The sequence below is a fragment of the Gekko japonicus genome, unplaced genomic scaffold (assembly GCF_001447785.1).
Source record: "Gekko japonicus isolate JY-2015 unplaced genomic scaffold, Gekko_japonicus_V1.1 scaffold1447, whole genome shotgun sequence".
Classification (NCBI taxonomy): domain Eukaryota; kingdom Metazoa; phylum Chordata; class Lepidosauria; order Squamata; family Gekkonidae; genus Gekko; species Gekko japonicus.
Window position 1 is genome coordinate 126,312 of NW_015176015.1, and position 23,800 is coordinate 150,111.

Here is a 23,800-nt window from a genome sequence, read left to right on the forward strand (position 1 = left end):
CCATACACAGCGGTTCTTGTCCTGTCGGGAAGACTAATCTGCCACTATTAATACTTGTATTAAAATCCGAAAGATTTAAAAAACACAAAGCGATCTGTGTTTGAAACTGACCATCTCCTACCTGCCCCTGTGCCAGGCACCTGCAGTACTACTAGGGACAGAGATGCTAAAGACTCCCAAGCAGCGTTCCCTCTAAGCTGAGTTAGTGTGAGCTAGCTCACAGTTTTTTAGCCTCCGGCTCACAGATTTTTGTTTTAGCTCAGGAAGGATGACTCCAAAGCCAAGCTAATTTATGCGGTAGCCAAATCGCTCACTCACAACTTTAATGCCAGCAGCTCACAAAGTAGAATCTTTGCTCACAAGACTCCACAGCTTAGAGGGAGCGTTGCTCCCAAGGTCAACGTTTCATTTCGGCGAATTAAGCCACTAACGTAGTTAATATACATTAATGCACGGATTAGAAAAATAAGTAGTAAGGGAGTAAACTCTCTTTTACAATTTGTTTCCTGCTCCCTTCACTCTCTGGCCACTGAAAAAAAATTAAAAGCATTTTAAAATTTTAAAAGAAATATTAACAATATAACACACACACCGGGCTTTATTCTAATAAAACGCACTAATGAATAGCACACAGTGAACTGGAACACTATAAAATCTGGGCCGTCCAGGTCATGTTGTCTCTGTGTGTAAATGAAGTGGGTAGTTTTATTCAAAGTTGAAAAGCAATTCTATAGGCATATTGGCAGTTCACTGTTAAACTAATTTTAAATTAGGAAGGTATGAATATGGAGCCCTTAAAGGGAATGCAGAATACTACCATTATTTATGCTAATTTAAAATTGTAAAGCTCCTCCCTCAAATTTGGAAGATGTCCAATACTGGCATTCCCAGATGCTGAGCATCTGTCCCATCTACAAGGGGGTCTGCTTTATTAGATGACTCCATCTATCCTGACTACATGTTTCCCTGGTGACTTGGGAGTGTTCGTCAGAGATACTAAGAAAATAGATTCGATTCCAGTTTCCCCAAGAAGAATGAGACACGCATTTTCTTAACATGACGAAAGTTAAGTTGGCGTTGACAATCTAAAAGGCAAAAACGTTAAGATCCTTCCACTTTTGGAGACACTGAAAGTTACTTTTAGTTCAGATTCTCCAACTGATGGCTAGTAAAGAGGTTCCAGATTGCCAGCCACATGACAGGAATACCTGCCTACAGCCTGAGAAAATGTATTGAAATGCCCACTCCCCCCCCCCCGCCATACCATTGTGTCCTGAATTCTTTGTATTCTCTGTGATTTTCCCAGGCTTTACTTTTAAAAGCATATTCTCTCCAAAGGCCTTTCCTCCTTTGCCTGCCCTCCCCCTTCCCCATCACTTCTATCCACGGAGTCATTTGTATCGTTTGGATCCACCCAGTGGCTTCCACTTTGATTCCTGTACTTTGAAATGCAAACCTGCCTTTCAATGCAAATGCTCCGAGAGGTTGGCCCAATAAAACGTCTTTCCTCAGGGAGGTGCCTTTGCAAACTGGGGGAAAAAAAACTGCTCAAGAAGTTCAGGTGAACAGCTTATCAGGAAGAAGCTGTGAGTTAACCGCAAGGGCAGGCCAGAGAAGAAGCTGCAAGCACGGGACACACTATGCGCGCAGGGCCACTTGGGGATGATGTATGTGGGCTATCTGTTGGATAAGGACACCAACATGTACCCCAACCCAGTCAGGCATCCCAGCCTGAACCTCAGTCCGCAGAATTACGTGCCTGTGCCCTCTCAGTACCCGGATTTTGCTGGCTACCACCACGTGCCAGGGATTAACAGCGATCCTCATCATGGGCAGCCCGCGGGTGCCTGGGGTTCGCCATACACTCCAACCAAAGAGGATTGGCTCTCTTATGGCGCAGGAGCCCCTTCATCGGTTGCTAACCCGGGCCAGTTTGGATACAGCCCTCCTGATTTCAATCCAATACAGCCACCCGGCTCTGGATTGCTGCCGCCTTCCATGAACGGCTCCGTACCCCAGTTGTCCCCAAACGCACAAAGGCGTACCCCTTTTGAATGGATGAGACGCAACGTTCCCACCAGCAACAACGGTGGTAAGGAATCGTCTCTACTTCTCACTCACTAGTTTCAGTTAGCAGAGTGCAGGACAGGGCTGGAAACTTTATAAGGTTTGCTTTTCATTGCCGTTTGCACACCGTCTTGTACACACAAGAGTTTGTGGTCGAATTGCACTTTTAATTGCACCAGAACACATTATCTGCTGTTGAGGCAGGGTGTTGTTTAATGCAGATGTTTTTAATGATATAAGGATGATAATTTTATGGCTTTAAAACTGAGTATTGTAATATGTTTTTAATATTGTTACTGCAGATACATATATGTTGTTACCCGCCCTGAGCCTACAATGTGGGGAGGGAGGGCTATAAGTCTAAATAAATAAATAAATAAATAAAAATAAATAAATAACTGGAAGGGAGCTTGGGCTGCTGGCTGCAATCCAAGGGCCATTCCACACATTACAAAATTCCAACACAGGATGAACTTCCACTTGAGGATTCATGCAAACCGTGAGGGACTATTCCTGTGAGTTGTACAAACATGTAGTTTTCCCAGTTTATGAACCAGTGACTGGCAATGAACTCCCAGTGTGTATAATGGAGCATAACCCTGTATTGGTCACAAGTGGATTGCATATTACTTAATATTTTGTAACGTGTGAAGCAGCAACTCCAAGTTAAGATGACTTGAAATATATCTTGATTATGTAACTTACACTTAATTTTGAGTGAACATGCTCAAGGTGTGTGTGATGCCAGTGGCCAAACCAGCAAAAAGTTCACCCCATTAAACCTATTGATCTATTGATTAAATTTGCTGGATTGTGATTATTGGACCATACCCATTCATGTACTCCCCCACTTCCTCCTTGTGCTGCAGCAGCTGAGCCACCTGAAATTTTGTTCTAGGTGGTCAGCAAACCATCAGGAACAGCCCAAGCAGGGTGGGTATGCAATCAGAGGGAGAATCTGCCCCATCTTCTTCATATGAAAACGCTGTTTTGTTGGAGGAACTGTATGGTAGGATACACTCCATTGTATTTAGGATTATTCATGGTAACATTCCATAAAATAATAAAATCTTGTTAGTTTTTACTGATCCTGTGAAACTTTTGTTTATTTTAGGATCCTTGTAAGTCCTATTGACTGTAATGAAATACGTGTCCTACTTGTGAACTATATAACCAAACATGCTTTAGGTTTAGAGCATGAGATGGAAGGTTTAACTATGATTCCTAGAAGTGCATTGCAGGTAGAATTCCAAGGAAACAAAAGTTAAAGCTGAGTGACATGAAACGTTTTTTTAATTATATGTTTTACCTAGTTGTGTAACATCATGCACACAGCCAGTAGCTCATCTACATTTTAAGAAATGATTACATTCCCCCTATACACACCCTTAGCCTTTCAGTATCTTTGTCAAACACTTTACCAAGATTCTGGCAGTAGGCATTCATTGAGTCACAAGTTAATTTTTCTCTCATCTAGCAATGTAGTAAACTGTAGAATTCTTGCTCTAACTTAACTGGCAAGCCCTGCAGGTAAATAATTGTCATTTGGAGTGACAAGAGCAAAATCAAATCACATCAATGGCAAAGACTGTTGAGATGATTTGCCTGGAGAGAAGTCTCTGGCTCCTTTCTGGGAATACTCAGAAGACACACATTTTGGAGTGCTAGTTTCCATATCTGGGTGATTAATTTAACAGTTTTCCATAAAGTCAGCAAGGCAATGATAATGATTGAAAATTTTTTGCCTTATCAATATCCCACAGCATCTGAAGGGCTCCTTTACATACTATTTTAAATGATATTATGATGACCCTTGTTGGAAAGACCATGCATGAGAAATTGCTATAAGCTGTGGGGCATTTCACATTTTGTTTTTGTAAGTAAGTATATAATAAAACGTGCTGGGGGAGGCGGACAGAGAAAAGGTATTTCAGAAGCTGCGGACACTGACACAAAAGAAATTTTCAGTTTCCTATGCATTTTATTGTATTTTATATTGTTGGAACTCACCCTGAGCCTGCTTGCGGGGAGGGCTGGTTATAAATCCAAATAAGTAAATAAGTGTACACTCTTGCTTAAATAAGAGGCTCTTGAGTGGTCCTTTTTGATTATTTTAAAAGATGTACACTCTTTTTCAAACATACCTTTAATTTCCCTTTAGGTATGAAGTAGCTCCATGCTCCCGCACAGCCAAAAAGACATTTACGGTGCAAGCTTATGTAGCATAATGCCAGGCTAAGCCCACTGAAACCACTGACCTTTAAGAATGGAGTAACTCTGCCTAGGATCGCATTGACAGATCTATTTCTATGTCTGAACAAGCCTCCTACTAAGTGACAGCCTATCAGACCAGGGATCATGAGTAGAGACTTATCCTCACTTCCACTCTTGCTCTTTTTAAATATTCTGCCAAGCTTCTGGTACCATAAAATGATACATCCCTTTGAATACAGTTATTAATTTGCCATTTTCTAGAAAACTGTTGTCTAATGGTTGGGTTTCCTGTTTGTCCCAAAGTTCTGATCTTAGTTCTGATCCTGAGATCAAGTTATGATTTCTTTTCTGGTCTTTGGAGTAGGTACTGTGAAGGAAAATGTCAAGTTGGGTGGGTTTTTTCCCTTCTATAAACACCATATAAAGCAGCCCATATAGTGCCCCATTAAATAATCACAAATCAGTGGAACCACTCCGATGAACAAAGGTTTTATACGAAAGCGTGTGAAAAGGGGGAAGGAATAGAATGTGAGGATTTTAGTATGTGGGGAAAATGGTTTGCATGGATTGTAGAGATTATCATCTCTTAGTCTTTTTTACATGTTCAGTGAAAACCTGTTAAGGCCTGCACTGATCATTTGACCCATATTGACCATTTGACTCATATTCTGGAGTATTCTGGAGCTGTATGGTGGTGATTGCCCTGATTTGTATGTAATTATGGTCTTGCATGCAAGGCAGCATGAGACAAGGCTTTCATATGGTTTAAGGAAAGAAATGGGACCTTTGTAGGATGGGTTGCACCTGTGTGTGAAAGGACAGATTCTCCAAGTCCTGGAGATATTATTTGCTTTTGAGGAAATTATGTATGCACTATCCAAAAAGAAAAGCCATGTAATGTCTTTTTTTAAGACCAATCAAAATAATACTGTGTATACACATCTGCAGAATCTGCAGGCTAGTTGTTAATACAGCAACAACAACAAAGGTGGGAAACCTTTAGGCTATAAATCCTTATCTCTATGCTGATCTACTGATTCCAATTGAATAAGCAGAGCAGACAGATCATAACCTAAAAGATCTCACTCTTCCCCCTTTTAACTAGCCTGTTCTGGAAAATTCGAAAGTTAGCACACTATAAAGTTATGTGTTTTGATTGCTCTTTTTTTAAAAAAAGGAAAGGGTATTACACAGCTTTTGTTTTCGGATTTTATCATGGGCCAGTGTGGCTATCTACTTTATAATGTATGCACTGCATATAAGCATTTGCACATACTCAAAATCACTTAATGCAGATTATTCTCTTACACTCTTTAATCCTATTGTATTGGCAAGCAGAGCTGTAAAAAGGTGGATTTTCATCCATCTTTCAGTTCATGTTTACAGTGGGTATTCTCTAATCCACATTATTGAACATGAGTACAAAACCACAAGGTATTAATTATTTTGTGACAACATTCTGGTACTGGTCTGTGATGTAAAACACTATGTGAGATTTTTCGGTGGGGAATGTATTGTAGGATCAGTGTTTTGTGTTTTTTTTAATGTGTGAACCTGTTTGAGAAAGCTTTTGAGGGATTTTGTGCATAACCTGAGGGATGAGCTGACTTTCTGTGTTTATGTTTAAGAAATAATGGGGGAATTTAATTGCTTTGTTAGTTTTCACCAGTTGTGGCAAAGGTAGATTTGTACTGAGGAAACAAATCTGTAATTTCTGGGTTTGTCTGTTTGGATAGTGTATTTATTAAAGCTTCATTTTGCTCAGGGCTAAGGTACATTTAATTTACACTGTGAGGTAAGTGCTTGACCGATTCAAGTCCCAGAGGAGTAATCGTGTAAAGACATTGTAGAGATGAAGAGGTTTATTAAGTCCTGAGTCTGAGACTCTTCTACAGCACCAGCTCCGGCTTCCTAAAACGAGTATCAGTTTTTGAATATGCCACCCTGACCCATGACAAAAGAGCGGCCTGCGCAGGTCATAAATGAACCGGTTTCTAAAGGTGGGGGGTTGTTGCGTGCAAGCAACAAATTGTGAGAGGAAGGAAAGGGCGCGCGTGCCGCCAGCGAACTTTCCCGCCAAACCCACTTCTAGCGTCTCTTGCCCCGCAAGCGGGCTGGTTTCTTAGCGCCTCTTTCGACTCGAGGTTGTTCCTGTTTGAGCATGTCGCCGCACCAGAGCCCGATCCCGGAGCCTCGTGTTCGCGCTGAACTCTTGAACTCGGCGCGAGAAGGGGCTAATCGACAGGGCTCCTCGATGGGAAAGTGGAAGTCTCTCCACAGGGAAACGCAAATGAACATTCTGGGGAAAGACCCTGCAGCGCTGTCCAGTTCAAAGGCGGCCGGGAGAAGACACGGCTAATGAAAAGGGCCCACAAGCGCCTCCCTCAAGCCCAGTGCAAATTTACAAGCGTGGTTCTTTGTCATTCAGATAGGCGGTGGTCTCTCATGCGGCAGGGTGCCCTCATTGTCCTCGGCTTTGTGGGCTGGGAAGCAGGGACCATTGGCGCCCTTTGAAGTTGGGCCATCTTGAAGCACTTTCCTTTTCCTACATGAGCTGTAGTTTGGGCCAAGCAAACCCAACCACCATCATGCCTAGCCGTGGAACCATCACTCCCTGCCTTCTTTTCCCAAAAGGCGTTGTCAGGCCGGGCTGTCCTTTCTTCAGATTGATCCTTATGGGGTTGGTGAGGCTTGATGATTTGTGAGGGGTGTGGTGAAATAAACCAGAATTAAGAGAGGCAGAGAGAGATGCTGCCATTGGGATGAAGTTCACTTATGACAAGTGGCTTTGAAAATCCCAAACAATCCAGGTGCTTAAATCTCATTAGTAGAGATTTAAGCACATACTTAACTTTTCCATTGAAATCAATAGGGTTTAATGGATGGATTTAATGGATAAAGTAAAGGTAAAGGTTTCCCTTGCTCGAAAGCCAGTCGAATTCAACTCGTGGTGCTCATCTCCATTTCCAAGCCAAAGAACCAGCACTGTCCAAAGACTTCTCTGGTCATGTGGCCGGAATGACTAAACGCCGAGGCGCACAGAACGCTGTTACCTTCCCATCAAAGTGGTACCTATTTATCTACTTGCAGTTTAATGGATAAATAGCTACAATTTGATTCTACACCACAAGGGCTGTTTTTATTCCCATGTAATGTGTAGATATTTAATCCCCTCCCCAGCAAAATATTGAACAAACCTAGCTACTATCACTTTGTGCATAATTGCTATTACTGGACTTACATACAACAAAATTGGACATTGTCAGATGTGACCTCTGCGAAGTCTGCGCTTTGAAGGACCATGAGAAGGAGGAGGAGGAGGAGAAGAGTTGGTCTTTATACCCCGCCCTTCACTCGAAGTGTCAGAGCGGTTTACAATCTCCTTCCCTTCCTCTTCCCACAACAAGCACCCTGTGAGGTACGTGGGGCTGAGAGACCTCTGAGAGAACGGCTCTTGAGAGAAGAGCTCTGAGAGAACTGTGACTGACCCAAGGTCACCCAGCTGGTGGCATGTAGAGGAGTGGGGAATCAAACATGGTTCTCCAGATTAGAGTCTGCTGCTCTTAACTGCTACACCAAGATGGCTCTCTAATAGATGTTTAGATGTGAGACAGTTGGTAAAATGTTTTTGAATCTTGCAATACATCTGTTTTTGGCTGTAATACATGGGTGGGCAACTTCTTGCAGTTGCAGCATATCAGATCATTTGGTTCAGCATACAAGGCCATTTCTTTACTGAAGGAACTGAGGTGAATTCCTGAATCACTGACCATACCTCTGGGACTTCGTTTTGCTTGCAGTGTGTCCGGCCAAGTGCAACCTTCACCTCTCCCCCCCCCCCATTTGTTTACCAGCACACCAACAACTGTATAGGTAGAAGTGGGTGACACTCAGGCCAAAATGATTTCCTATCCTGGCAATCCAGTTACTGCTCTAGTCTGGTTGTTTGCATGTTTCAAAGACACAAAAATTGGGATGTGGAAATTTGTGTGAATAACTGTTGAAATGGGAATCACAAACGGAAGACTGAATGTGTACTATATTATAACAATAATGTCTTGATATTTGGGCATTGTGAATTTTATACTTTAAAACACACACCAAATTCATGCACCAAGAAAAGTTGAACTCTGCAGCCTTTATAAATCATACAAATTGATAATGGCTTGTTTTGGACTTTTTGTTTTGTTTCTGCTAGTAATGGGGAAAGTGAGGGAGCTTTATAGATTTGACTCTTGATCAACAGGAATTCTGCAGAGACTTCAGTAGCTTTGGAGATTGCATTAGGCATTGTTAAGACATTTTAAGTAAAACCTAATAGTCATAAGGAGAAAAAGACTGAAGAAGAGTTTCTTTTAAAGTGTGCAATTACAGAACAGTGGAATAAACACAGCCCTGACATTGATTTTGTTATATTTTCCCCTCTACGGCATACAAAGAGCAAGAAGACATGATCAGAGATATGGAACTGAAAATTTTCCAAAATGAAACATTTCCCAGAAAATTTCCCAGTGCTAGATTTTTCAGTGGGAACATTTCTACCCCACAAGTACAAATATATTATTATTATCTATGGTTATCAGGGCTGTTATGCTGCAAATCAGTCACGTTAGATGAGCTAAAGGTGGGATATGAAGCACGAACAAACCCCAGTGCTTGTACATGGTATATTTGCTTTCTTTTGCTAATATTTAAATTTTGCTAACATGAAAATATTTAAATCATTTATTTGAATTGGAAAATTTTCTGGAAATTCTTCTTATTCAAATTTTCTTGTAAAAACTCACATCACAGATCCTGATGAAAGAAGAAGTATATAGAGATATACTAAATGTGGTCTGGTATTCCTTTATACCATATTCATAAGTCCAGGGTTTTACGGAAGGTACATGATATGGGATGGCAACTTTGTGGATGCCAAGCAGATCTGTGTTTTGTCAGTGTATGGGTACTTTTTGTTTCTTCTTTGAGTTCTGTGATGGAAGAAAAATGAAACATAAAGTAACGAATGCTTCCACTTTTGTGATGGGGTTCATTTCTAGATCACTTTTATTTGATGTTCACTCATTTGTGTTGTCTGCAGTAACAGTTTCCCATGTATCTGTGCTGACTTGAGGCACCTGTTATTCATTTGTTCACCTGATCTGTACACAGAATGAATTTTTAACTCTGGGTAGTAAGTGTAGGTACATGATATTGCAGTGTTTAGAATGTGTGACCTGTTTCTGTAAGGTACATATCATAGGTAGCAATGGAACCTAATTTTGTTGGCTCAATATGTCCATAAATACACCTTGATAATTTGTCAGACTGACTTTTAAAGTGAATGAATCACCTTTGCATGAGATGCTTCAGTTTCATAATTTGGTCATATTATAAATAGTTGCCTTCCTAATCCAGCTATAGGTTCATTTTACGAGGTAGCACAATGGCATTACTCTTGGAATTTAAGGAACTTTCGATAATTTTGGTGAATATTTATTTCTCGCCATATGTTCATAAGTTCAGTATCTCTTGGTGCTGGAATCAGTTTGATGTCTATTTAGAGAATTTGGTTAGACTTTATCCTGTGACCCCAGTATTACTGGCTGGGGATTTTAACGTTAGGTTTGGGGAGACAAATGAGGAGCTCTTTCTGAAAGGCTTTAAAACTCTGACAAAGGATACTTTAACTATGAATTATAGAAGTTCTAAAGATAGGAAAAGTAATGGTGCTGGCAGATACTTTGCATCCTTACTATTAAAGAATGATCTAGTGATACTAAATGAATGCACCCAGTTTGATGAAAAAGGAGACTATACATGTATAAACCATAAAGAGACAAGTATGGTAGATTACTTTGTTGCCTCTGCTGATCTTTTTAAAAGAATTGAAATTTTGGAAGTAATGGATTACTTGGGTGGTGACCATTATTATCCAGTGCATTTATTACTACATTTACATACTTGTCGCTCTGCACCCTCTGTAATGAAAACAGACTTAGCCCAGAAACATAACTATCTAAGACCATTAAGATGGTGTGAAGCTATGGAAAAGAAAGTGAATGCACAAATGAATGTGATAAAATCTAGCCATATAAGCTCCCATGCAATTAAAAACATGGGAATCATGGACTTTCTTACTAAATTTACTGATTTTTTTCAGCCAGTCCTGGTAACAGATGGAGTAAAGCCCAAGAGACAGGGCATACCAGGTAGAAATAACTGGTATGATACTGGTTGCAAGGCAATTAAAAGGACATTTAGGAGTTTACATAGTTTAGAAACTCAAATAGAATAGAGGTATTGCCAAGTATTTTGAAACTGAAAAGTCTGAGACCCAGAAAAATGAATGGGAATGTTTATTCTGAGTGGTAAAAACAAAAAAATGACAAACTTTTTTGGACCTTAATAGCAAAAGGATTAAATACAAGGTTCCCTGTAGTTTGCCACATTCCGGCAGCTGTCTGGGAAGCCTTTTTGATTACTATTTTCACAAATAAAAATGGAGATATCCCAGATGGTAGACCAAAACTGCCACCAGATACGAAAGAATGGCCCCTGGTATCAACCAGTGAAATTAAGACCTTGATTAAGCAAAAAAAAAGGGGAAAGCAGTAGCACCCGACCCTGACCTAATGCCAGTGGAACTGTTTAAAATCGACAGAAACTGGTGGGCACTGATTCTGGTCTTAATTTTTACAGATATAAATAAGACAGGAAATATACCTGAAACTTGACGTAGTGCGATAATTGTACCGATTTATAAAAGGGGGGGACCCGATGGATCCAACAAATTATTGACCAATAAGCTTGTTGTCCACCATGGGAAAACTTTATGCTGCAATGCTCCTTAGATAAAGGCATTAAACTTGGATGTATTCTTGCACCCCTTTTGTTCAATTTATATTAATGATTCCTTTTGAGGAATGATTTCCATCTACCATATTTATCTAAATGTGAAATTCCAATTCTTTTATATGCAGACGATGCAGTGCTAATGTCCAGATCAGTTGTGGGGCTTTGAAAACTACTGTAATCATGAAGGTCTATTAATGTTGCAAAATTTAAGGTTTTAGTATTCAGTAAAAGGAAAAGAGAGAAAATTTTTAGTTGGAATATAACAGGCCAATCTATGGAACAGGTTAATCAGCTTAAATACTTGGGAATTCATTTCAGCGCACTTCTTACATGGAAACCACACTTGGACCCAGTGAGAAATGCTGCCTTGAAAGTTGGGAGGACAATTGTAAAATATTTTTATACCTCAGGAGGTGTATTTGCCCCCTGGGCTTTATAATAAAGGTATATAATGCTAAGGTCATTTGGATTGATACTGTCTCTGAGAGAATGGACCATACTTAGTATGATTTCTTTCGATGCTTATTGGCTACTCCTAGATGTGTTTCGGGCTTAGCATTGAGAGCTGAACTTGGTGAACAGTCAATAGAAGATAAGGCATGGATAAAAGTTAAAATCCAAGGGTGGGCCTACTCTACTTGGACTTGTACAGGCAGATGTGCGTATTAGCCATTGGGATCATCTATTGGAAAAGGAAATGAAATGTTTAGGAATAATAAATTATAGAGTAAAGACTACAGAGACCACAGAAATTACTAGGCTAATTAAAATGTGTGTAAAGAAACTGGATACTAATAGTACATTTGTTAGGGCCTGTAGGGTATGTTCAGCATCTTATTTGGATATACCCCTCCCGATACAACTGCCAAAATTGAAACAATTGAAACAATTGAACATATGACTATGGAATGTCCTATATTTAATGAGCTGAGGGCTAGATTAATTAATCCTTTACTTGGAAATAAGGAAATGTCCACTGAAGCATCTGACAGTATGAAGGCACAGGGAACGTGGCTACTATTGGATATAAATGATTTTGTTACTCTCTCTGTGGCAAAATTTAAGGGGGCAGTAATTAAACAACAGAAGAATAACACTAAGTAAGGCATTATCTCATTTTATATTTTTATTTTCTGCTCAAGGCTATTGCTATATGAGCAGTACTAGATAGATAGAATAGTTGCTTTCCTAATTCAGTTATAGATTCATTTTAAAGGTAGCATGAGAATGACACTGGGGTGGAATTGCATCACTTTTTCTTTTTATATAGTACAAACATGTTGTTGGTAATATACCAACAACAACATTGAATGTAATGATAAAGTGCTGAGTCAGCAGATAAAATATTTAATATTTTTGTAGAATATTAGCTGATGACACGGGTTTTTTATCCATGGTAACACTTTGAGTGCTGTTTTTTCATATTTTTATTTGTTTATTTCATTGAAAAGCTGCGGGATTTATAATATGTAGAGATCAGGTGAAAAAACGATCACACTTCTATGGGCGGTTAGCTTCTGAGCTCTTTTTAACTACGGTAGGAAAGACCAAGTTCAGTTCTGATAATAACTGACAAAAGGCTTGAAATCTTCTTAAATGATCAAAACTGGAGCCACGTGATATTTTTTGGTCTTGAGGCAGTGAAAAGTGTGTTTGTGTCTGATGGTGAGAAACAAAACCACCTCCCCCAGTTTGACATCATATAATGTTAAACACTAGAATGGACATCAAACATGCACTCAAAAGCACCTCTGATTATGTTAAAACGGTAATCTAATAGTTGCTTGGTTGTTTTCTGCCCAAAGAGGATGTTGCCCTTTTGAATGTAACTAGGGATGCTGGCCTCCAGGTGGGACCTGGGGATCACCTGGAATTACAAGCTCATCTCCAGACAACAGAGTTCAATTTCCCCTGGAGAAAATGGCTGCTTTGGAGGGTGGACTCCATGGCACTCTGAGTATCCTCTGAGTAGACAATACTGACTTTGATGGACCAATGATCTAATTCAATATAAGGCAGCTTCATGTATGTGAAATTTGTTCTTAAATAAAAGTCGATCACTTGGCACTAAAAAACCTTCAGAGAAGTATGTGCCCTAGGAAGGGAATTTGGAGCAATTACAGAGAAAGCCTTGTCCTGCAACCTCACAGAACAAATTTGTCTACTTGTAATAAAGTGGAGAAATTATGCTTTATTGGAGCTTGAGGAATTGCGAGTAGTATACTCATGCAGGTATTCCCTCTGTTAAGTGAAATCCAGATAATTAAGTGGCTCAGAGGTTAAAATACTGAGCTGCAGACTGGAAGGTCTGTAGCTCAGCAGTTCGAAACCCTAGTGCTGCGTGACGGAGTGAGCTCCCGTCTCTGATCCCAGCTCCTGCCAGCCTAGCAGTTCGAAAGCAAGAAATTGCAAGTAGATAAATAGGTACCGCTTTGGTGGGAAGGTAAAAGCATTTTGTGTGCCTTGGCACTTAATCATGCCGGCCACATGACCATAGAGAAGTCTTCAGACAGCTCTGGCTCTTCATCTTGGAAACGAAGATGAGCACCAGTGCCACCCCCTAGAGTCGGATTCAACTGACTTTCAAGCAAGGGAAACCTTTACTATGAACAAATACCTTATTCCAAGGGTAAAAGTGAGCTGATAAAAAGCCAGGATGAAATAGTGGTAAGAGAGTGACTGTGGTGATACTTTCTGCCTTCTGTTTTGAGCCTTCCAAGAGAGAGTGACGTTAAGATACTTTGACCCCTGCCTTAATTAAGCCCTAAAGTTTGAAGGCTAGTGCAGTTGAGCCAAAATCAGTGTTTGCCTTGCAGTTCATTGCTTTTGGGAAGTGAGCCCTCATGTTCTGCACAGTTTACAGCTTTTGAATTATCTACAAGAGCAGGCCATCTATAGCACATTACAATAATCTAGACAAAAAAGTTATTAAGGTATTCCTGGTTCAAAGGGAAGGACTGAAACTGATTTACAAGTCCTGCTAGGTTTTGTTGTCTGGCTGGGATTCTTAATATAGTAGTATGATAATAATTACTGGTGGACTTGCATTAGATAGAAGGTTTATGACGAAAACTGCCTCCTATCTTAAAACTCATAAATTCTACAGACCTGATCAATGTGTATTGTGTTGGTCTGCTTTATTTTTTAATGTTGAGAACTTTGCCACGCTTGCAATGCAATCCCGTTCAGAGGTTTTCTTGTCTTAACCCATTACGTCACTGAATTTAGATTGGATTAATCCTGCATAGGATTGTGTTGTTAGTCTGGGAATTGGTAGCAGAATGTATAAACCTGCAAATGCCAATCTACTTTCACTTGAAACCCATGCTTGTATGAGCCCATATGACAGTTTTGTTCTTTGCAGCAGTCCCTACATGTAATGCTCTCACTTTGGATAGTCTGCTCTTCTGCAGCCTGTGCAATGGAAAAACCATAAAAAGGGTATACTTTATGGAATGTGCTCTTGGAGGTTGTGTACAGGGAGCCTTCTCTACTAGTTTTTAAAAATGCCTGTAAAATACCCATCTTAAATTCGTATACAAGTTACCAGGGCTTTTTTTGTAGAAAAAGCCCAGCAGGAACTCATTTGCATAATAGGCCACACCCAACAGCAGACACTCATTAGCATATTAGACCACACACCCGACAGCACAGCTCATTAGCATATTAGGCCACACCCCATGCCTTCCCTTGGCTTGCCTGGGCGCCCCACGGCTGCGGGGAGCCCGGGCAACCCGGCCCTTGGACAGACTGGGGAAAGCACGGGGAGGCATTTAAATGCCTCCCCAGTCCTTCCAGGGGGCCCCCTGGCCCGCCCGTCTTGGAGTCACCGAGGGAGTCGCTCTCCAGGCCTTCCCTCTGTAGCCAGGCACACAGAGGTTTTGGCTCTAGTGGGCGTGGCCAGCTCTGAATACAGCTGAAACTCCATTCCTGTGCGTTCCTGCCCAAAAATAGCCCTGCAAGTTACAGTACCTGTATAGCAATAAAAAGTCTTTTGCACATTGTCTGTTTTAGGAGGGTGACCTTACATTCAGGGTCGTCTTTCTTTTGGGTAAATATAGTAGTTTTATTTCAGTGCTCTTTGTTTTACTGATTGTCTTTCAAGCTTGTGACAGTCTTAATTTTCTGAGCAAGCTGTTTGTTCAGCATTTCTTATTTTTAATGTCAGATTCGTTTAAATTGTTTTTGCAATCATAAACCAACTTGAGTGCTGTGGACAAATAAAACTCTTACATAAGTAGCCATCCCCACTGGATACAGTGGAACTTACTACTGAGTAATATATGATAAGGCTGCATGCCCCATTGAAATTAATGGGTCTTGACTGCATCTAATGTTTGCTAAATTGTATCTAGATCTGCATGATTTCCAGAAATTTTGAAACCACAGGGGGGGAAAGAAAACAATTTTGTAGATGTCCCCCACTCCCGTAGTCCCCAAATTGTCCCCAAATTGTCCCAATTTTTTCATTGGAAAAAAACAAATGCTACAAGTTTTGAGAGAGGAAACTGTTCTATTAAGACATTTAATTCATTCAAAATCCACTGGAGTTTTCTTTTTCTGTGGTCCAGTTAGGCTGGTGGTGGCCTTCCCTGCCACCAGATGTTGCAGCAGCCATGCCATTCACACATAATTGTTACCACTTCTATTCTGAATGTACAGGTCTCCTGTGACCACCAGGGCATCTTCACGGACCTCAAGGTCAAGTTTGTTGCAGCATCCAGCCTCAACCGCCTGTTGGCTGTCTAGCCAGAGGGCAAAGGATGGCTCCTGGGTTAGTATGATAGGAAGGACTGGGTGTCCAAAGAGTGGAGGGCACCTCCCCTGACACCTCCTGTGCCAGTTCTTGCAGGTGACTGAGGGTACCCCCCATTGCCATATTTGCTGGCACCATATCCTGAGGATGACCCATCAGAACATGCATGGTCATCAAGGAGGCATTTGGCCAGCTGAAAATATGTTTCCAATGCCTTCGTCACATGGGGCCACAGAGCAGTGCAGCCTCTGTCAGTGGCCAAGCTGTTTGCTTTGTGCCCCATGCTCCACAACATTGCCATATGGCAATGTCTCCTACCTCCCTGTGGGGGGGGCATTGTGGAAAGTCCCAAGGCAGACTCTAATGGGCCACCTTGAGTGGGAGTGGGAGGGGGCACACATCTGGCAGCTGAAGCATCTACATACCTGTGCCGAGAGTTGGGGGGGAGGCTCCCCTCCCGTCAGCCTGGGTGAGGAGTGACCAAACCACGGGTGTCCCACCCGTGCTGCCAGCATCCCCCAGTGGTCTGTTGGGGCACCACCAGCCCCATATGGCCTTCCCTCTCCTAGGACCAGGGCTGACCCTTCCCAGCATATGCCTTCAATTGGTAGTCTTCAGAACTGCCAGGGTGGGCTGCTTTGCTGGGACAGAGCAAACATGGTGCATGCCCTGGCCCACAGGTGGCCAGGTACAGGGCTTGGCTAGGACTAGTGTGGCTTCCCTGTGGCCCATTTGCCATAGCCCTTGGAACCTCTGGCCTCTGAAGGGAGTGGCAATGGCACTGGAATGGGGCCACACGGTGGGGGATCATGGAAGGAACCGCACATCCATGCAGGAGGATAATCTCTCCACAGTGCAGGCCCTGTACAGCCACCTCACAAAGGGTGGGCACTCCTAGCTCTGTAGGCACTGGGCCCCAGGATGGCTGTGGGTAGCTGGGACCTGGCATAGCACACGTAGTGATGGCATTTACTGTCACGGTAGCCATGTTGCAGAAGGGCTATTGACCCTGGTGCCCTTTGGTTTTGCCCTTGGCTTTCCTTGGCTTTCCTGGTAGCCACTGCTATGTGTGGTATGAGCCCCTCATTTGCATACCCAAATATCCCTGGGGAAGCTGGGATCCAGATAGGCCTAGCAGGTTTCCATAGGGGATTGCCCTTTGAAATTGACCATCTCTGCTATGCAGAGCAAGTTGCCACTCAGCAAGCCTCACTGGTGGCAGCCCCTAAGGTCAAGAACACAATTTTCACAATGGATCCTGGATAGGTCATCAACCCTTGCTGGCCCCCGGGGCCCAGGGACCACAGCCAGGGCCATTCCATTAGGGACCAACAATGGCATTCTTTTCTTTTTGTTGATCCCCCTGAGGGGATTTTTTTTTATTGATTTTTTGCAGACTACAAAACCACAACTGAAAATATGGGAAGGGGAACTACATCTAGGATAAAGAAAAAAGACCCACTACTAGCTAAAAACCTAACAGTAGGAGATCATTACATCAACTTAATGTTATTTTTTTCTTTAAAAAACTAATAAAACAATGAACATAGTCAATTAATTATCTTTTAACTATACTTTTAACTGCTTAAAGAACCCCCCCGAGCATCCCAAATCAATTTTAGAGTTTTCAGGCACACATCAGAGTCCTTCAGCCACTATTTATTCTTCTCTTTTCTAATCCTCAATTTGTATGCACTTTTGGGGGCAGCTGCCCCCTTCTCAGAAGGTGAGTCCTCGTCCGAAGACCCCAAGCCTAACTCGCCATCAGATTTGCTTTCTTCTTCTTCCTTCTCGTCCTCAGCTGGTTCCCCGAGCAGAAAATCCGTGGCCACCAGTGGCCATTGTGGGCTACCCGGCCTCGCTTGGCATCGGTTTCTTTCTGCCCGATCTCTAACACTTGTCCCGGTCAACAGCACTTGTACCATATGGTCACTCAGCGGCAGGACCTTCGGGGCGGAGGAGCGCCTCAATTCTCCGGCATTGCACCATCGAAGAGGTCACCCCTCAAAAGCCCCCTGGCTAGGAGCCTTTTACCAAGGCTCCGGGGGGGGGGGTTGTGACCCATTGCACCCCCCCACACGCTGGTGTGCAGTTTGCATCCCTAGGACGTCCGGGAGATGCGTCTGCCTGTGTGTCGCCATAAACCGGAAGCCTCTACAATGGCATTCTTGTGTTGGATCCCTGCCATGTCAGGACATCTCTCCTCAGGCTGCCCCCCCACCTGTTTTAAGAAGATTAGTGGGGCGACCCTGCATTTTTTGGCTGTATGGTCTGTGCTTTTGATTGGGGGAATGGCAGCCTGGAATTCTCACCCGTCTGTGTCTGCTGCTGTGGCAGCATTACTGTCAGGATGGGGCTCCCTGCTGCTGTTGTGTCTGTGAGGATCATGTGGCTTGCGCAGCATCCCCATGTGCTCCCTCCTCCCATCGTCTGCAACAAACACCAACACCTGAGATGCACATAATGGGCGAGCTTTATTGAAGGGATACAGGGACAACAGAGTGGTTAGGGTGGGATCACAGCGTTTCCAAGTGGAACCCCACTTGGTCCTTTTAGCACTAGGGGTGGCTTCCTGATGGGCATGGGGAGGGATGGGTCAGGAGGCTGGATGCGTCTGTGTGCTCCCAGGGCCTGGCTTCTGCAGCGGAGAGGGCACATGGTGGAGTTTCAGTTTTGTGAATGGTGTGGTGGCTGTCCCTGTTGGATTAGCACCTGCATACAGGGGTCAGTTGAATATTCAGATTTGACAACTCATTTTGGGCTAGTGTTGCCAGTTACCAGTTGGGGAATTCCTGGCGATTTGGAGATGGGGAGGGAGCTCAGCAGGCACATGATGCCATAGTGTCCACTCTCCAAAGCAGCCATTTTCTCCAGGAGAACTCCAGCCCCTCCCAGATGTTGGTAACCCTTTGCTGGGCTAATCAAATAATGGCAACTGTGATGATGGGACGTATATCCCAGTGAAAGGAATATCAACTTCCAGTGGAGGCCTGGAATTCTTCTGGAATTACCATTGATCTCCAGACTGCATTGTAAAGGGCAGCCTCTATGGCCAAATACTGTAGCATCCAGGAGAAATGAAAGTCCTAGATATCACATCCCTATCACATCCTTGTTGAGCTCCCTTCCCCTCCTGAACTTGGCCTTCACCAGGCAGCACTCCCAAATCTCCAGGAATTTCCCAAGCTGAAATTGGCAACCCTAGCCAGTGACAAGCATGCACGTTGCAGCAAATGTTTGAATATTTCTTCCGAGTTTCTGTTCCATTCATGAAATCTGGAAGGAAACCCTCAGAGACAGGCATGTTTTAATCTTGAAGTGCTGCTGTTTCAGATTCTTACAGGATTCTTTTAATGAACTAATTTTTAATCTGTTGGGGAAAGTCTTATTGTATATTTCAGTGTGGAATTTCTAGCATGGCAAACTTCTGGTGTTTTGTTTTTAATGTGGAATATATCATAACTGCAGCCTTGAAATTAAAAGACGCCTGCTCCTTGGGAGGAAAGTGATGGCAAGCATAATAAAAAGTAGAGATATCACCCTGCCAACAAAAGTCTGGATGGTCAAAGCAATGGTATTCCCAGTAGTCATGTATGGCTGTGAGAGTTGGACTATAAGGAAGGCCGAGCACCGAAGAATAGATTCTTTTGAACTCTGGTGCTGGAGAAGACTCTTGGGAGTCCCTTGGACTGCAAGGAGATTGAATCAGTCAATTCTGAAAGAAATCAACCCTGACTGTTCCCTGGAAGGCCAGATAATGAAACTGAAGCTCAAATACTTTGGCCACCAAACAAGAAGGGAGCACTCACTGGAGAAGACCCTGATGCTGGGAAAGACTGAAGGTCAAAGAAGACGAGGATGGCAAAGGATGAGATGGTTAAGCAAACTCCGGAGTATTGCGGAAGACAGGAGGGCCTGGCGTGATGTGGTCCATGGGGTCACAAAGAGTGTATGACTGAACAACAACAACAATATCAAAGTCCTGGATAGTGAGAGCTCCCCTCTGCATGCAGAGATGACAGATACAGATGTAACATACAAACACACAACTGTGCACGTACACATGCAGCTTTCCCTTAAATTATTAACTACAGCATGCGGCTGATATCTTCCGAGATGTGTTCAGCAGCTTGCTCTATGTCCAAGGTACAGTTTAAAAAAAAATTTTTTTGTAGAGAAAACCCAGAGAGTTGTAGCATCACTTTTACTTTAAATATGTTTATTATTCAACCTAGCCATCTAATATGTTCAGTACTTTAAACATATCTCAGTAATAGGCCTGAATGGACCATATGTTCTACATAGTTCTGATATAGTTTTATTTTACAAATTACAGCTGCTGGGGAGATGAGTGGGGAGGAAAGGGGACTTGTCATTCCTTATCAACTATTACATTCAAGCTGCTTCTACCCCTGCTGGAAGAAAAATATGGGGACACGTACATCTCTCACCCCCCCCCCCCACCACCGTAAAGTTGAAGGAGCTTTGAACTGGTGGGGAAGCTTAAAAATCTCACCTCTGCCCACTTTGAAAACTGTAATTTAAATGGGCTCCAAATATGAAGACAGAATGGTACAGTGGGCTAATCCATTCTCTGGATTAATGAAAAGTCAGACATTTGGTCTTGAACTCCACAGCCAGGTTATGCCCCATCCTGTTGCACCAGTTGCAGACAACATAATTTTTTTTAAAAAGGAGAGACTGAGGGAAACAGAAGAGCGGAAGAAGGGGGAGAAAGAGAACAAAATAAAGAAGAATCTAGATGTTTAAAACAATGTTAACACGTTGCAGGTGGGGCTAGGTGAATCTTATGCCTGGCAACATCATTTACACAAGAGCTGTTTGTCTCAGATGCCCCCAGCTTGGATGCTATTGGTTTTCCCCCTACTTCCCCACAGTATTGTAGTGCTTTGATGTACATCCAGGGGTTTCCCTATTTTTCCTGTAATCTTTCTCAAACTTTCTTTGCTGTGATGTTTTGAGAAAGATTGCAGCAAAATCAGGCTGGCACTCTTGTGCACAGGAAAGTCCATATCTACTTGGCACCACCCACACTAGCACCATTTCCCCTTTCCCTGTCCCCCCCAGCAGTCACTTACCCACCTACCCCGACAGTGCTGTTTTTTTTAAGTGGCCGTTGGCGTATCATTATAACACAAGTGAGAACCTGCAAAGACTATTGGGAGGCATCTCATTTCCCCCTCCCCCCATTTCCTCTTTCCAGGGAGCCCCCATAGCCTCTCCGCTTTTCTTGCTTCCTTCTCACCTGATAGGGTTGCCAACTTCAAGGTGGGGCCTGAGATCTCCTGGAATCACAAGAGATCTCCCAACTACAGAAATCAGCTCCCCCTTAGGGTTGCCAGCTCCAGGTTGGGAAATTCTCCAGAGGAATTGACCTCTGTCATCTGGAGATCAGTTGTAATTCTGGATGATCTCCAGCCCCCACCTGGAGGCTGGCAATCCTAGTCCCCCTGGAGGAAATGGCTGTTTTGGATGATAGACTCTATGGCATTATACTCTTCTGTGGTTCCACCCCTCCTCAAACCCCACCCTCCCTACGCTCAACCCTCAAATCTCCAGCTTTTTCCTTTTTTTTTTTGAGCCCCCGGAGGGGATTTTTTTTTTCAAACTACAAAAACTATCACAGAAAAAGGGAAGGGGGACTACATATATGGGACAAAGTATAGAAACCCACTACTGACTAAAAAGCCAAGAGAGGAGATCCTCACTAGCTTCATTACATCAAGTCTTCACTTCATTTAGATCAATATAAACTGAGTCAGACATTTAAGTTCCTTTTCCTTTTCATTAACTCTTAAAACTTAACTGTCTAAGAACAGTACCCCCCAGTCATCCCCAATCACAGTTCTCAAAGGCACAATTCAGAGTCTTTCAGCCTTTACTTCTCTTTTCCTTGTCTCTTCCACAGCTTATAAGGACTTTTGGGGGCAGCTGCCCCTTGCTCCATCAGAGAGTCCTCTCCGGAAGAACCCGAGTCCAGCTCGCCACTAGACTTGCTGTCCTTTTCTTTTTTCCCATCCTCTGGTCTTCCCAGCTGAACCCTTAGAAATTCTTGGGCTTTCAGAACAGAGTCAATCTTTTCTTTTTTATCCTTAAACTTGAAAGTAACGCCTTCTGGAAATAGCCATTTATATCCAATTGAGTTTGTCTGAAGGAAAAGCACAAGCTCTTTGTACTTCTTTCTCCGTTGTCTTGCTTCAAATGGAATATCCTTTAGCATTCTGATAGTATTTCCCCCCACTTTCAGTGGTACTCCAGAAACCGCTTTCAGGATTGCATCCCTCACATGCCTTCTCAAGAATCTTGTAACAATTTCCCCAGGCAGATTATTTTTCTTTATATAGCCTGAATATGATCGATACACCACATCCATATCGCTCAGCAACGCTTCTGCCTTCATTTCTGTCACTGGGGCTAGCAATTCACTCATAACTTCTTTAAGATTCTCTCCCGATTTTTCCGGCATGCCCTGGAAGTGAAGAATCATATTAGCCTTTTTCATTTGCACTTGTAACAGTTGGTCTTCCATGGAGATTTGTTTTCTTTCCAGCTTTTGCACTTTCTTCTTTACCTTCTGTGTAGTTGCAGCCACTTCCTTTACCTTCTCAGTATCTTGCTTCATTATTTGCAGCATATCATTTATCTGAGTTTGTTGAGCAGTAATACTTTGAGTTACTACAGACATCTGTTCCTTGAAGTTATTCAGCTGTTCCAGAAGAGGACGCATATACTCTGCTATAGCCTTAGCCACCTCACTGGTAGCTTCCGGTTTTGGGCTCTCTAAGCCTTTCGCTTTCAAAAGTTTTTCTCTGTCCTTCTTCCCTGCCATCTTTATTGTTTGTTTACTTTCACAAATTTTTTACAAGTCTCTGAATGTGCACTTGACCACTTAGATTCGCTTTGGTTCCGTTCACACGAGGCGATTTGGCCTGGGAGCGGGACAGTTCGGGGGCGGGTCAAACCGGCGCGATCACACCACAACATCTGTAAAGCGCCGTGATTCCGTACCCGAACTGTCCCTTTCCCAGGATAAGCCGGCGCAAACTGAACCACCTGGATAGGTGGTTCAAATGGACGCGCCGCGGCAAACCGGGCGTTTGATCGCCGGCACGTCCTTGCGCCGGCACAACCCCGGGGCAGAGCCGAACTGCGCATGCTCTGACATGCGCAGTTTGGCCGGCTAGGCGTCCGAACTGGGTTTTCTCCCCGGCGTTTGATCGCGCCGGGGAGAAAAGGCGGCGCGGCCATGGGATCCCGCCGCGCCGTGTCAACGTTGGCGCGGCTTTTAAAAGCCGCGCCTTAAAGGGGCTTTTCCCCTGCCGTGTGGCAGGGGCCTTTGGTAAGTACTTCTTGACAGTTTTCTTTGTGTTTTCTTCCACTCCCCCCCTCAGTCGCTCAAAAATTCATGTGCTTGGGAGGCGTCCCTCCCTCGCTCGCCTTTTTCCTGTTCAGTGGGGTGGGGTGGGGAGCTAGCTTTTTCCCTTTAAAAACGCTTTAAAGCTGACTCATGTTCATAATTGGTCATTCGACCTTGCTTTCAGCTTCATTTCTGATGCTCGATCTCCCACTCTTGCCCCGGTCAGCGTCACTAAATCTCTCACAGCATGGAGAACCGTCGGAACAAAGAGGTGCCTCAATTCTCTGGCATTCCGCCCTCGAAGAGGCAACCTCTTAGAAGTTCCATGGCCAGAGTCCCTTCCCCGGGTCTCTGGGGGGGGTGTAAGTGAGCCTGTGCACCCCCTCCTTCAGCTGGAGCGCAGCTTCACCCCCGGGAGGTCCGGGAGGTGAGTTTGCTAGCGTATCACCATAAACCGGAAGTCCGCAGCTATTTCCTAACCTGGAGTTGGTAACCTTATCTCCTTCTCACTCAAAAGCCAACTCACCTTTACCCACCTCTGTCTT

The 23,800-nt window shown here is 43.2% G+C and overlaps 1 protein-coding gene across 1 annotated transcript in view; it reads left to right on the top strand.

Annotated features, from left to right (window-relative positions):
- Positions 1–1,665: 1,665 nt before the first annotated feature.
- Positions 1,666–23,800, top strand: part of CDX1 (caudal type homeobox 1) — a 52,165-nt gene continuing 30,030 nt past the window's right edge. The window contains exon 1 of the mRNA XM_015426572.1: positions 1,666–2,092. Coding sequence (XP_015282058.1) covers positions 1,666–2,092 — 427 coding nt within the window. The remainder of the gene's footprint in view (positions 2,093–23,800) is intronic.